Source organism: Antrostomus carolinensis, unplaced genomic scaffold (genome assembly GCF_000700745.2).
Source record: "Antrostomus carolinensis isolate BGI_N321 unplaced genomic scaffold, ASM70074v2 scaffold30758, whole genome shotgun sequence".
In the NCBI taxonomy this organism is placed as follows: Eukaryota; Metazoa; Chordata; class Aves; order Caprimulgiformes; family Caprimulgidae; genus Antrostomus; species Antrostomus carolinensis.
In genome coordinates this window covers 20,932-37,057 of record NW_010332847.1, presented here as the reverse complement: position 1 = coordinate 37,057, position 16,126 = coordinate 20,932, and the positions used below count along the sequence as shown (strand labels likewise).

The window sequence follows — 16,126 nt, the reverse complement described above, 5'->3', positions numbered from 1 at the left end:
TTTTTTACTTCTTGGAACATATCTATTTGTTGAGTAAATGCTGCCTACTGAAGTTGAAAGGCAACAATCCCTTGCTTTTTATATCGAACCAGAGTAGAACAATCTTTATATTTTGTAGTTGTTCATTATATTGATGGAAACTACAAACCCTGACTGCTTTCATTAGGTGAGCTCTTAGACAATATACTACTTTATACATTGTGCCCTTTTACTTTTTCTTAAATGAGTGATTCTGTTTATACATCTATGTATAACTGGTACCTGACTGATGTTATAAAGGATCATCATTTTCTCATCTGTGTTTAGAATGTTGGAGCTTTACAGTATCTACTTTTTTGCTGAATCCAAAGATTTTTAGTTTAAACTTGATTAAGAGGGGGAAGGGGGGCATTTTTAAAATGTATTGATGACATCTTTCTTGGCAGCACTGATCCTAAGTACTACATCAGGTTTGAAAATCTTCCTGACTGCAGTAAATAAAACTGAGATCTGTTAAAATTTAATATCTCCCATCAATTCTGTTTTAGTTCTATAGCAGATTCTCCTATATTTAAAAAAAACCCCAAACCTGTGTAACATTTTTCAACAGTAAAAGAACAATTAGCTAGTGCAACAACCTCTGATCACTGCTGCGTAATGAGTGTCATTTTGCTACATCTCTGTTACTCTTTTGATCACAGAAACCATGTTTTAATGAAATTCATTTGTAGTATTTATTTCCAGACTTGGCCTAAAATACTACTTTTAAAGTTGGAAAATCAGGACCCTTTTTTCAGTCATAAGAAAGAAGTATTTGAATGTTGCACCGATTAGCACACATTTTATTTTAGAATTTATGTGCAGACTACCAGATGACAGAATGATACAGCAAGTATGAAACCATGTAATTCTGAGAGCAATATTTTAAAAAATTCTCAGGAGAAGGCATACAGTATTGAGAATTGCATTTAAGTTTAGTTTACATTATAAGTATTGCTTGAAATATCTGTATTTTGCAAAACAGAAAAATCACGGAGACTGATTTATAAAAGAGTTGGTTGTAAGGTATTACTGCTCTTCTGATTTTTGTGTTTGGATGTTAATAATAATGTAAATAAAGGTTTCTATTTAAAATTGGAACTTGGTGACGCAGTGTATTAGCTGGCTGATAACTGTATCCTGGAAAGGTCAGAGAAAAATCCAGTGCTACTACTGAAGAAAGCTATGGATAGTGAATGATTTAAATTTTTGCCCTAATTGGCCATAAAAGCGAAGGGAATGACAACTTTGACCTTTCACCTCTAAGACCCATTTAGCAACTGAAGTTGCATTAACATTGCCTGGAATTTGTGTCTTTTTCAGTGTAAAAAGCAGCCTTTAGCAGAGCTGAAAAGAGAAGAGGTGGTAGCTTTCCCCATAACTTGGCAGCAACCTACCTTTCCTAAAACAGCGGCTGCTGCTGCTTGTGTCACACACAAGCCCCACAGCTCAGTGTTTGTATAACGGGACGGGGTCAGTTCTCAGGCTTCTGACTGACAGGTAACACTGGCCACGCAGGACAGTGATACGCCCTCGGCAAAGACAACAGGCTGAACACAAACAAAAGGTAAGTGCAAATTTTTTTTTAATCTAACCTAGTATTCTTTCTGCATACTCACTGGGAATGGTAAAAAGCTAGCACTTTTCTCTGGAAAGCAGCAAAAATGTGTTTCTACTGCTGAGTTCAAAGTCAGTATTTTTTACTTATTTGTATTGCTCCAGGATCTCATCATCTAGCAGATGTTTCTGATAGTCCATGAAATCTGTAACAGGTTATAAACAAAATCTATGGCTAGATTAAGACAATCATATATTACTTCCATAATTAAAAAAAAAAAACTTGCAAGAAGATTTTGGGAAATGTATTTGACTTATTCACATGTGATACAAATACAAGCTCAAGCCTAGTTTTACTATATAGCACATACAATGAGAGACCCCACTGCCACTTTTTGAGTGTGTTGGTTTTTTTTTTTCAAGTATATTTTTTTGAGTATATGGTGAGGATCTATATCCATCGTGAAGTAATTCCACTTGAATTTGTGCAAAACCAGGAAGGCTACCAAAATAGTTTCCATGATGTGTTTTTACACTGGGTTTCTAGGAGTGCAGGCTAAGTTTGTGTTTTGAAAAAAAGTACCTCTTTGTTAACAGTGAAGGCCACAGCTGGTCGAGTCTGTCACGTGAGCTCCCTCCTGCATGTGCCTTTAAAACAGGTTGCAGGGTAACATGAAAAAAATTATAAATACAGATATCACTGCTAGTGCCTGGACTACAATGTATTTAATAATGTCTTTATGAAAATACTCAAATAGACTCTGTACACTGTGCTTCCTTACTAAAATGATGTTTTTTTCCCTTTAAAAGCCTTTAAACAGTAACTGTTATTCAGAACATCTACTTTTCTGTAGACTAACTATAATGAGATTATTTTTTATTGGCTACAAGTATTGAACTTCTTGGAGCTGCCTTTTTAAAAAATAAATGTAAAAGTTTACTACTAAGCAAATGCTGCTTTCTCAAAGGAATTGTTTTGGTTTTGAACATACAGTAGAATATTACCACATAAAAAAACTTCATACAAATCTGATTTCATTAAAATTTAAGATGTACATTTACTGAATTTTTTCAGTACTTTTAAAAATGGATAAATTCTGAAATGTACTATGCAACATTAAGTAACATTTTGAGAAATGGTTTGTGGGCATTCCACTCTTTTTATTAACAAAATTCTTCACAACCTGAAGGAATTTCTCTTCAAACAGTATATTGATCAATATTTACACAACCCCTCAAAAAAATCTGGTGTCCTGTTAGTCAAGGTTTTCTCTAATTTTCCTAGAGGTGCCAACAGGATGGAGAAGTAGACATGGAACTAAAATGTATCCTCAGAGGAAATCTGAGAAATGATCATGGTGTTGAGAATATTCAATGCTGCTCGCTTCAACTCCTGAATCTCTTAAAAGTTCTTTTCCACCATTAACTTTACCCCAGTTAGAAGCAAAAGCATCCATGTTTTCTAAATCTTGCTGTAGAGTTATACTTGGCTTTGAAGTTTTTCTCATGACAACTGAAGATATAGTTGAACTGAAAAATGTTTTATTTCCACTGTCTTTGTGTACACTTTGCCGCCTGGGATGGCAATCCTCTCTGGGATGCGGCTGCATTTCCTCTTCTGTCAGTTCCTGGATCCGTGTTAGTGGTGTCTTCTTGAAGTAAGATGCTTTGTGAAGCAGGTGAGGTATAATCCAAAGCAAAAAGCAGGTACAATAGGGGATTTCAGAGACCTGTATTTCTGACAGCATTTCCCATCATTTCACTGCATCTAATTCACTCACCAGTGCAAACGTTCTATCTATTTCAGCCTCAGCGTTTTTCCAGTTCTCCAGGCTAACACGATGATTCTTTCTGAAGTCAGACACGTTTTCATTTAGTCTGTACACTGATTCAAGTTCTGGCCAGTTTGTATCCTCATGGAGGTGCAGCAGTTGGGGGAGGTTAGCCCTCCCATCCTTCCCACAGTTGTCCTCTTTAAAATAAAACAAACAGGATTTAGTGTATAACATTCTAGTAGGAAGTGGTTAAAATGTATTTTCAATGGTTCCATGCAGGAAAAACCAATTGAAACACTGTGGACCAGCTAGAAAAACACAGCTGGTGTGTCACAGAAACAATCCATGATGTGTGAAACTTCAACCTGTACAGAACTTGTAGCTCATTAATTCTCGCTTCTTTTGAGTTCTAACACTAGTCTTTGATGTCTTCAACTAGAAATAAAAATATTACCATGAAATGAGCAAATCCTCTTGGGCAAGTTGAGAATGCTGGACTGTGCCTGTTAAGGTACTTTTACATATTTTTTCACTGCACAATTTGAGAGCAACTTAGGATTTTAATGAGCTGAAGTCTGAACTGTTTAAGGGGAGATACAGAGCCAGTAACTGGCATGGCAAAGGTAACTATTTTTCATGTCTTTAAATTTATATCTCACCTTTGGGCTGTGGCAAGTTGAGAATTGAATATCATCCTCAAGTTTTAAAGGGCAGTAAAGTAAGCAAAAAGCAATCCTAGTTTTAGTATAATGTCAGAATAAAACAAAATGCACAGATCTGTCCTGGAGTCTACTGTGTTCTAACTTGCTTTTTCTGCTCACAACACAAGGCTGTGGTTGGATAAATAGCAAGAAAATACATGATGTACTCTCTCTGCTCTGGGAAATTACAATCAGTTTTGTTCTTTCTGGGTGGTGTGAGAGACCACTAGGCCAGGTAGCTGCTACAAGTTTAAATTTAGACAAAACCAATATAATGGTCTCTTAATTTTTAATGGCAGTTAACCATAATTGGGTTCTTCAACTGAGCATCCACCTTTGCTCAGGTTTGAAATTACCTTGACCTTAACGTTCCTAGATTCCCAGAAAACATGTACCAAGAGGGTTTGTACCGCAGTAGTTCCCTGTAATGATGGCAGCATCATATTTCTTGCATAATTTAGAGGACTTCCCACTTAAGCATTCCATGAGAATAGATGATGATGTTAAAAAAGGTGCTGCATGCAAAAAGAAAAGTGAAGGAGAGAAAGGTAAGGAGAAGCCAATGCTTTTTGTGAACTGCTCCCAACTCACAGTGACTTGGCAGATGATGGTCTCTTCACATCTGGCCACTTTCGACGCTGAAACTGCCTAATTTTCAAGCAGCAAAAGGAGAAAAAAGTTAACCATCACCAAGAAAACCACCAGCACTACAGTCTGAAAGATGAGGAAGGAGAAGAGTTGGGCCTGAATTTTGACTACAAAGATTAGAACATGCTGTGACACTGAAACAGAAATAGCTGCAGTGTTTCCAAGTAACTGGCGTGGAAAGATCTTGCAATGCCATTCCAGGCAGTGTCTGTCCATGTGGTTCCCAATCCCACACTAACTCTAGCATGAAGGTAATACTTGAAAATAATAATTTAACTTAAAAAAAAAAATAATAAATAAATATGTACCTGTACTGCTCGTAGCTCCCATCTTTAAGTCCTAGATGAATTAAAAATAACAGTGTTATTAAGGAACCATCGCCTGCAATGCAGTAAGGCATCAGGTAAGGCACAACTTAAAAAAAGACCCAAGAATATTAACAGATTAGCATGTCTTGCCATGATAAATATTTCCATATGTGGTAACTCTTATATTTGTATTTAATCCCTTGTTCTAGGTAAAATAGGTTGTAAATTGTGATAGATATCTTCTAAACTTTTCTGTAAATATCCTTCAGTGGTGTACTGAAATGCCAAAACCTGCTGATTTTGAAATGTACAGCTCCATGTGGTGCAGGTACTAAATAAGACCTGAAATAATATTTTGGGCTTTGGTGGACTCAGATAACTGTTTTGGGAGTGGAGGTCTTCAAGCTCTAAAGGCTACGATTTTATTAAAACAGCATTTCTTATGTCAACTTAATTGTTCTAAGGGGTATAAGAAATGCAGTTTAAAAAGGAGAAATACAGTAACTGTACCTTCTGGTTTGCTATCATCATTAAACATGGAAAAAAAGAATCACAAGCAGTATAAAAAAACAGATCCAGAAAGAATTTAAGGAATAGGAAAGGGCAAAAAACTAACCTAGAACAAGAGTAAAGGCCAATTTTGGTTTTGGAAGTGAAATCCATTGTTACAAGAGCACATCTCTTGGTAGCACGATGCCATCCTTCTGAGATGTGCTGCTATTTTAAAGTCTAAGAACTGGGAAGTGGCTATTAGGGTATTCTTTCCCTCTCTTAATCAGTTTTGTTCCTTCCTCATCTCCTTCCCCTGCATCTCAGCACTACTCCTCACAATACTAGTTAAGTACCATTCTTCATTTAAGGAATATTACATAACAAATTGAACAAATACAAAAATTTGAGCATGCAGCCATCAACCTCAGCAGGACATCACCAGTATAAACAAATAGTAAAATCCTTTTGACTGATACAAGTTTCATAATGGGAAGTAAGAGCCCCATCTCCTTTGGGGAGTTCTTGAATGTAAGAGAAGCACTTACCCAGATCCATGTTCCTGGTTCTTGGATTGCACTGTTTATACCCTTTGCAGCTTCTCAGTTCCATGAGCTGGACGTGCAGTTGATTGAGAACGTCTCTATCTAGCGTATTCACTGCATTAATTAGCTGCAATAAACAGAGGTTCTTTGTTAGTAACTATTTGCTCTGTAGTTTGGCAACTTTCACTGTGGAATGCAGGTGATTTATTTGCAACAGGAAAAGAAGCCAAATCGTACTATGGTCAGTGATTTAGGCCTTACTTACATCCTGCACCAATATTGTGCTATTTCACTTTATCATCAGTAAGGGACAGGGATGTATTTCTAGAGCTGTTCTGTGATCAGGTACCTGATACGGATCCGTATTGAGATCAAAATACTCCAAAAATCCAGTAGCAAATTCACAAAACAGGAAGTTGTGGGTCTCATTGATTGTCCTCAGACACCAGTATGTGTTGTTGTTGGCACTGGTACAGGCACAGAAAGGGCCCACTGGAAATACAAGAGTTACAGACATAAGCTGCTGTCTTTAGGCACTGTTACTATGTTTTGGTTCTGGTGTTACTTTATTCATAGACAGTTACTCTCTCACTCCTGAGCTCTAAAGCAGCCGACACCTTCCAGCATCCACTTCTTGTTCTGTGCCTACCCAACCCACATGGCATGGCTGATTTCAGGAACATCTTGGCTAGCTGCTTTCCCTGTCTTCTCTGCTTGGGAAACATCCCAGATGGTGAGTTACTACACACAGTTGTACTCTACACAGTATCTGTAGGTTTTTATTTGCAACTGTTTTTGTTTTTAACTCCCTGGCCTTCTGTGCAAGGATAGTGCCAACACATAACAGAGATTATTTAGTATGAGGAAAGCTACATGTCTTTGGCTACAAAACTAATGGTATTGGTCACTTCTAGTAGCCCAGCAGCCCAGCCCAGCCTAGCCAGTACATGCCTACCTAGGACTTAGTTTAAAGTGTCCTTACGTGTCCACAGGGGAGCAGTTTGCCAGTGCTGGTTGTCATGGGTGAAGCAGGTCAGACCAGGCATGCTGCACGTGTCGTTATTTTTTATTCTCTTCAGCAGTTTGCGCAGTTTCTTCTTTCGTCTTTGCTCTCTCAGCAGCCACAGCCTGTCCTTCTCCTGTAGGGCTTTCCTGCACACATGAAACATTAGGGTCATGCAGACTCTGTTATACTTGAACACACCTAAAAAAAAATTAAGCAGCTAATAAAATAAGCTGCTTTGAGGGGAAAAAAAACCCACCTTTTTTTCAATTAAATGGCTTCTCTTCCAAATGTTTCTGAATATAAAACTCTGCAATTCTATGTCACTGGGGAGGGGGTGGGGGAAGCCAAAGGGGCTTATAGGCTTGCCTGAAGTCTGTGATGTGACATTTCCCAAACCAGCAACCTTATCTTGAATTTACAAGCATTTCAACATGGGCTTGGTTCCTTGCCCAGTTATCTGTTTATTCCTTTTAATACAGGATAAATGAAATACCAACTAAGCAAAAGAAGTTGTAACTGGTGCCATCAACCAAATGGTACCATCTTTGCATTTCCTGTGTCAAAGGAACAGACTTTCACTTACTTGAAAGGATGAAGACTAGATCCCTTGTGCCTCAGTTTGCTTTTGTGTTTTGAATGGTAACTGGAAAATAAAAACAGCATTGTTGATGAACAACAGAAAGACAATTGCTCCTGTTCATACCACACTTGGGTACTGGATTTGAAGCAGATTTAATTCAGGGTGACCTCTCCCTTCAGTTTATTCATTCAGGTGTGTGGTGAATACAAAGCAGCCTTGCTAGACTGGGTCAGGCGCTGCTGAGCCTTGTGCTGCTTTCTTTCCTTAGCTCATCTCTGCACAGGGACATCTGGTGCCCTCACACTGTATTGCAATGTGTACCCACAGATGATTCCAGCTACAATCTGCAATTTTAGGTGTCATTGATTCCTGTTTCTCTATACAGGGCAGATAAAATCAATATAATGTAAAATATAATTCAGTTACAACAGTTCTTCAACTGAATATGCACTAATTTGTTCAGCTGAAGACAACCAAACACCACCTTCCTGTCGTTTTCCTTCCGAATGAAAGAATTTAAATACCAGTTGCACTTCGTAGGGTTGGGGCTTTTTTTCCATTGTTACTTCCTAGAAGTTCCAGGAAAACTTTAACAAGCTGCATGGAACTGTCCCAGCAATAGCAGTGTCTAATATATCCCGAGATATGGAAGGTGTAAGCAGGCATACACATCTGAGCTGGGCGGTCCTACTGTTTTGTCTGTCTCCAGCCACTCTTACAGGATTCTGCAGAAATTTCCTTTCTGTGTAGTTTGCAAAGTTAAAAAAGACAAAACAGCCTTAGTGGATGGCAGTATTTTCTGACTGATGAAGTTCATTACACTACCTACACAAATCAGCAACGACAAACTAAGTTCAATAAATGTTATTTTCTAAACAGTACATCAGAATTCAGTTAGTTGTCAGACTAAAAATCCCTTCAAAACAAATCTTTTAGGTTAATAATGCTGTTGGGAGCTTTAATAGATTTAATCCTTATAGCAAATTAACAAAATAAGATTAGTACAGAACTATCTATCTTCAGTCAATTTTTTTATCATGCACAGACACTGGGTATTTCATTAACTGATCCTAAATCCCAATTCAATGCAATTCTGCAACCACTTAAACATATATAATTCAGATGATTAACTTCATTGATTTCAGTGGGATTATTCATCTTAATAATGCTATGCACAAATATAAGTGCTTCCTATACGGGGCTTGAAAAATGTAGCTTTCTTTACATTTACTATAAAACATTCATTATAAAAATAACTTCATCTTCACAGTATATGTTAAATAAACATCAGGTTTTAAAGCAGTAGCTTACAAGACAATATACACATTTTGGGGATTTGCCATTTACAATGATACTGATTTCATTCCAAATGCTTTTTGCCACAGGTTCCATGTATGGGTTGGCATAACCCAAGAAACTGATGTTCTCTGTATTTTAGTGATCTGTTGCAGAATCCATGTAGGTCACAAGGACTACCTACCTCACACAGGGCTGCACCTCCAAGGATTTAAGTGGTACACCCCAAAACTCATTCTGTTGCATCGATGAGACAGGGAAACGTCATCCAAACCTCCCACAGAGGTTACCTAGTTAAAGCTGCTTGTGCTTTTGCATGCATTCAAGTACAGCTGTTTTTGCAATACTTGTACTGCTACTGTGGCTGCTCTACTCTTGGTGACATCTGGCTCCCAGCAGCCTCAGAGATTGCTCTGTGACCACTATGATCTGGAGCAGCTGCTCCTGGATTCTTTCTGAACAGCTTTCTCAGGGGCAAATTCTGTTTGGGTCAACATTTGATTCTGAAAGATTTTCTGCTGTGCTTATTTGCAGAGCAAGAGCTTGCTTGCTCCCCAGAAGGATTCAGATGTGCTTGAACCTTCCTTCCATGCAACTGGTGGGCATTTTGCAAATATTTGGCTATATGAGAAACCAACTATGCAGAGACCTTAATGCATAATCACTATTTAGTATTGCCTGTTGCACTTAAAATTCACAGACTATCTGCACTAGAGAAGGACGATCTGGTGCACTAAGTCAGTGCTGGTTACAAAAATACAGTTACTCTGCATCAACTGTTAAATTGCTGCTTCTCCCACGTGGCAAAACTGCAAAACATTGCAGTAATTGCATCCTGTGAGATAATACATCCAGCCTTGAAGAAACCGAATGGGAAGAAATTCTCTCATCTCTCCCCCCATTAATCCATACACTTTACACTCTATTCTTTTAAAAACATGTTGGTGTAACACTGCACCATATTGACAATTTGCCCTTGTGGAAAGCAAGTTTTCAGAAAAAAAGCCTGTAGCTTAAAGTATTAATCTCTGGTATCTAATAGCAGCATTGCCAGTACAAGAGCATAACTAACCGGTTTATAAACCACATTACACGTCCTGTTACATCATCACCACTTGACACAGAGGCAGTAAAGCCTGGCAGAAGGTGGGCCTTGTACTTCTGCAGCAGTCAGCTGCCCCAGAAAGCATTATACGAGGAGCATAAGCAGGCAGCCACTTAACAAAACAGATTCTGATCTCTCCTGTGAAGGCAGAAATCAGCTACAGTTACATAAGAAATACCTTATCTTGTTACAGTCACACTCTTCAGGTCGCTTCTTCTTCAGATGACCTCTCACCTCCCTCAGGTTTTTTATTTTATTTTGCAAAGTTTCAATCTAAAAAAAAAAGCAAAGATACATGTTAAAAAATACAGCATGAGTTAGTCTAACCTTCTGAAACCCATTCTATTTTCACCAAATGCTTCCTCTTCACCTTCCATGACTCTCACCACTAACAAGCATTTTCAGACCTTTCCAACAGCAAACTACAGCAGGAGGAAACCTCGCTGGTGGTTTGCCTGCTTTGATTGCTGAATGTGAGAGCGGAATGTGGCACTGGGGGAATGGGAGGGCACACAGCTGCAGGTAGATAACTACTCCTGGTTCCACTGAGATTTTTCCTCTTGTGCTCTACAGCACATTTGTGAGGGAAGAAAGGTTACTGAAAGGAAAATGAAGCTGTTAAATTTCAGCCTGTTATGAACCTGAGAAGGGGATGGGGAGGGAGTGCTCTGAAGTTCCCTCTTCAGAGCTTCTGAAAAAGAAAAGCAGCAAAGCTCTGTCATTTTGCATGGCAGTCTTTGCAACGTCTGGCCACATGGAATATGGTTAGCAGTTAATTGTGCCACCCACATGGTTTATTTTTAACTGCCCTTTTTTTTTTTTTTTTCAGTAAATGAAACTCCTGCTTTTGTTCAGTCCAGCTCACACACAGTGAGCTCAGAGCACACATTTCCACTCAGATGGGTATGATGGGCTTCTACCTTGGTTCTTTACACAGCAGAAAAAACCAAAGTAATCCAGTGTGGACAACAAAGTCACTCTAAAACTACCATCAGACATCTAGGAGAAGCACACGGCTGCTGAAGCATAGACCAGAAGGAGTGTTCAGGAAAACTACACAACAAAAATCCAGCCCTGTGACCCTAAATCAGATACACAACAGGAGAGAAATGAGCTCTCATTTTGTCACTCCATATAGCCTACATATTCTGAAGAAAAAAGAATTAGAAGAGTATGGTGATAATAAATTACCCCTTTTTAATCCTAGCAGAGCTAGCAAGTTTTCAGTATCTGTCTGCCTTGCTACACATCAATCTGTACCATAAAAGTTCTTACACAGGACTCTGCTGTGGATTCCTGTAATTTGGTAAGAGATTACAGGAGGTCTTTTCTTTATGCCCCTCTTTGGCATTTGTTCCACCATTATCTGGCCCTTAGAACTCTGCCTCTTTCATACACAACACATGTGAAGGGTTTGAGCTTATAGTCTTCAATATTAGTGACAAAAATGTGTAAGTTTTATAGGCAAATTTCATAGGGCAAATTATCTCGCAGTTTCTTCAAGCTTAAGGAACATGAATTCAGTCCAAAAAGTGCAAGGGTTAAACACAAGCAAGCAAAAGAAACAATTCTAGAAGCACCAAAACTAATGAAGCTCACTTTTCCTTAGGCTTATGTTTGACAGCTGAAGGCCTCTTTTTGAGAGGTACACTGGGGAGCAGGGCTAATAAGATGTGAAAAAGATCCAGATGAAATTTTTCCCAGGATGGGGACGCTTACAAGTCTCTCATTCATCTCTTAGGGCTTTTGACATTTCTCAGCTGTCGCTTCAGTTGTGGTTCTCTCCACTCAGCATCTTGTCTTCAAAAACTTGTAATAACTTAATTATCTCTGAAATACCTATTCTGAAATCAGCCAGCAAGTTCAAAAGGTTCCAGGGAAGGACACAGATACCCAGAGGCAGACAGACACAGTCAGCATGATCCTATCAGCCCACAGAAAACCACACTAAAAACACACACTGGAAATGCGTGACTGATAACATCACTGACCTCGTGGTCAATATGAAGTTTATGGTCCTTCCAAGCTTGCAGTGACCTGTACAGATCTGTGTCACACTGGACGGTATCATTCTCCAGGATATAGCACCTTGGCATGGGAAAGCAAACAATGTTTGTTATAGTGGATACACACATGTACAGAGCAATGCAAACAGCTGGTTTTAATAACACAATTCCAGGACAGATGAGAAGCCAGATTGGGAATGACAAGCAGAGTTCAAAAAACTGATGTTCATTCAAGAGAAGAGTGTGCTATGAGCTGGGAAAGAAGTTTGGGTTTGAGTTGCCATGGAAATTTTTCAGAACTAGAAGAATTCAAGGAGAATATTCCTGTCAAGCAGAACCTGTTGCCTGTTAAATTTCTATATGTAAATTGTGCTGTGCAGAGTTCTTGCTTATTCATTAGGCTGTCTGCATAAATAATCTGCTAACCAGCAAGCACAGAAAGCATTGCTCAGAAGCAATTTCCCTATGCATAATTAAGTGACACCAGGGTATGGGCAAAGATAAAGTACTTTTTATAAGATGTATTACTAAACCATAAAGAAAAGGGGAAAAAAACAAAACAAAATAAATAAATTTTGCTGTTTTCTACAAAGGGATAAAAATTTTTCAAAGATATCTCCCTGACTTCAAAGGCAAAATAACCTCTGACAATTTAAAGTACTTATGTTTCACTAACTTCTAATGCAATCCAGATTTTAAAACTCTTTTAAAAACTAACAAACAAAACTTGCTTGACAGATTTACCTGAGAAGTTTATTAGGGGTTAACAAACACCATGTAGTTTTTTGAATGCTTGTTTAAATTAAAGCTGAGTATTTTCATACTCCTTAATTTTCTTTTAACCACGATGACATGCATGTTGTCCCATTGCATTCTTTTCTGCAAGTGTTCCTGGGGGCTCCTCATGAATTATGTGCAACCTTCCTGACAATTCCTTGTCTGGATTTGGGATTCACCCAATAAGGCAGCAAAAACCAATTTAACTTGTTCCAGAAGAAAAGCACAACAGTGATTTATGGGTCCTGAACATTCACCAGAGCTGGGCTCAGAGGGAGCAATTCTCTGATGCCAACCTAGCTGCGTTTCCTTGTATTAGCCAGTCTCTAACTCTGTAAACAGAAGTCAAATGGAAACCACAGATTTCAACAGCAGCTAACTGCCTCATGCATGTTTATATGAGCCAGTCATTAAACAATTTAATGAATGTAATCAATAATGATCGGTGGATTTCCTGATAATTCGCAAGCAGAAATGGTGACTAAACTAATTAAGTGTAGCTGAAGATACATCATCAGCCCCTAGACTTGCACACTGAGGAACAGACTTTTAGCTATTAGAGTGCCCAGACAATGTTCCATTTCCCAAAGCTCCTGATCCATCCAACTTCATCCATAATATAGATTTTCCTTTCCTAGCACTGGCTACAGAGAGCTCTGAGAGGCTGCTTCTTCCCTTAGGACTGATTTGATGTTTGAAATACAAAGCAACCAATGACATTAAGCAAAGTCACACTCCACTTAGAGCCTTTGGCCTTCAGACAGGCCAGGTCACCCGCCCCACACTGAGATTTCCATGGGTAGAGCTCTTCCTGGTTTCACATGGGCGTACACACAACTGTTGCACGCAGCTTTGCTTGTCCTCCCAGTGACTGCTGTCTCCAAAGCACAGAAGATACAAGAGCACTGCTGCAGTTCTGCAATAGCTTTATGGCCCTCGGTATGTGACAGAATTAAAACTAAACTGAAAGCTGTTGTACAGATGAGAATAGGAATTTTAGTGAAGCTAGACTGGGTATTCAAAAGGGACACGATATGCTTAGAACAAGTTAACACATCCATTTATGTCAAGCAGACACCTAAGCAGCAAAAGCTTTTAAAATACACCACGTGCACTCACCTGTGAGTCACTTTTACGAGGTTAGGGGCCGTGTACTCCACAATGCCACCAGTGCCACTGTATTCCCCCACATCTTTATCTTCCTCCTCATGAGGAATAGCCCTCTGTACCCTGTGCTGCTTGGTGATGTTTCTTGGTAAGACAGGTTGGTAGGCATCCTCTAAACCCAAGCTGTAAATGGCTCCATCCAGCTCAACAGATACCGAGCGGATGGAGCGATTCCGGACATAGCTTGGTTTGTATTCTGCATGGAAAAGGAAGGGAAAGGATTGAGAGGAGGAGAAACAGCATGTTACAATCTGGTCCTCTTTGTGGTTCTTGGGAGGGAAAAAACAGCTCATCCTGCGACATTTGGAATTAACTGGATGACAAATGGCGTTTGCTGCAGCTGTCCTCTGAGCTGCTGCTTCATTATCTTTGGCATGGATAGATGGACACCCGAGGGCATGAGAGAGAGGGGCAGATGTAATGCAAATGCACAAGGATGGCAGAGGGGAAAGAAAATGTACTTGTCCAATCTCACTTGAAAAGCAAACAGCTCATTTGAAGAGACTCTGCCCTTCCCCCCAAGAGGCACGAGGTGGCAGTAAGATCTTAAAAATGAACCATGACAGTAAGATCTTGGGTCATCCTTGCAGACTAGCTCTCTACTAATAGTTTTCTACCATCCACCATACAATGCTCCACTGCGACACTTCCTTTAAGATGTACCAAATATTCCCAGTGTTTATCTTGAGCCTTTTCTCAATTCTGTGCTCATTCTTTAAGGTAAAATAATTTTTATTTTTTTGGGGATTAATATCTGAATCTTTACTTTCATCCACATCTAATTATTTTCTTTGCAATGATTTTCCTGATGTGCAGACCAGTCAGTGCACACCCTCCAGTGCTATACACTCCCTCAGACTTTGCTTCTGTATTTGCAGCCCAAAGGCAAAATGAAACATCTGCTATGAATTGTCACTACATAGGACCAGATTCTCTTTGATCTTTTCACTGCTACTGCTTTCCAAAGTTCTCTGTCCCAGCCCAAAGCCCCAGAGCTCCTCTTACGTTTGGTCTGGAATGGCACAAACATATCCTAGTTATGGAGTCTAAATCTGTAGCTAAACTTCCCTACTGGATGATGGAGTCCATCTCTGACCATATTTCCTGCTCACTGCCAACGGCTGCTGAGAGTCACTCATTGCAGGAAGCATAATCATCTCACTCCTTGAGAAAAAAGTACCACCTCAGTCCTATAGCTTCTCTTCTGCCCACTCATTTGCTCTGTATATGAGGCTTGGAGTCATCTAAGACATAACTGGAAACAATCAAGTCCCTTGGCTCCTCGGGTCACTTCTTTACACAGAGCAGAAACACACAGCACATCTTAAGAATATCTTTCTTCCACCATCTGATAAGTGGAAACTCAACTGTGTGCCAAACTCAACTCAATGTGCCAAATGAGAAGACTGATCTTTCTTGCCATCCCAAACTCCACAGAAAAAACAACTTTCTTTATGGCATAATCTCCATTGCGAAACAAGCAGGGAAAAAAAAGGAATGGAAGGTAGAACAACCAAAATTGACCAATATTCATGTCAACTGGCATGCTTTGGCATTAATACAGAATGACTTTTTTCAAGAAGCTTTACATTAATTCCAAACAGATCACAAAGCCCCAAAAGCCATTTTGTAGACTGTGGGAAGAGAAATAAACATCTCCTCCCACCTGAAACTGGTCCAAGCACTATATTCTTGTCAGTGCCACACATAGAAAGTAGAATACCAGCTGGATGGTCTGGCTTTGCACATTTTCCACCTGTGGTTCAAAGTTTATTGCTCATATTAAGCCAGGTGAGTCACTGCTGAAGGGAAAAAAAAACCCAAAAGACCAACCCTATTTCAGGCACCCATTCAGGAAATGTTTGACTAAATGAGAAGGAAACACCCATCTTTTCAGAAGTAGGAGGAAGTTCCAAAAAGCTACACCCTAACAATTATATTAAAAGTATAAACTCCCATTTCTTTAATTGTTCCCTCATTTCATCTTGTTAAGTTCAGCCAACTAACAATTTACCTTCCTTCCAAGTCTAATAGGCCAATCCTGTGTGTTGGATCTCAGCAGATAGCTGCAGGGAACTGTTGTCTACACATGTCCCTGAAGAATTAGAAGCCAGGAGTTACCTGGCCCTTGCAGCCAAACTAACCCAG

General features: G+C 39.3%; 1 protein-coding gene across 1 annotated transcript in view; it reads right to left on the bottom strand.

Annotated features, from left to right (window-relative positions):
• Window positions 1-3,516: 3,516 nt before the first annotated feature.
• The window catches only part of LOC104517641 (extracellular sulfatase Sulf-2), a gene marked incomplete at its 5' end in the record, with an annotated part of 32,183 nt that continues 19,573 nt past the window's right edge, over window positions 3,517-16,126 (bottom strand). The window contains 10 exons of the mRNA XM_010173665.1: window positions 3,517-3,547; window positions 4,643-4,699; window positions 5,008-5,038; window positions 6,045-6,168; window positions 6,391-6,533; window positions 7,024-7,193; window positions 7,631-7,690; window positions 10,207-10,301; window positions 12,020-12,116; window positions 13,931-14,174. Coding sequence (XP_010171967.1) covers window positions 3,517-3,547; window positions 4,643-4,699; window positions 5,008-5,038; window positions 6,045-6,168; window positions 6,391-6,533; window positions 7,024-7,193; window positions 7,631-7,690; window positions 10,207-10,301; window positions 12,020-12,116; window positions 13,931-14,174 — 1,052 coding nt within the window. The remainder of the gene's footprint in view (window positions 3,548-4,642; window positions 4,700-5,007; window positions 5,039-6,044; window positions 6,169-6,390; window positions 6,534-7,023; window positions 7,194-7,630; window positions 7,691-10,206; window positions 10,302-12,019; window positions 12,117-13,930; window positions 14,175-16,126) is intronic.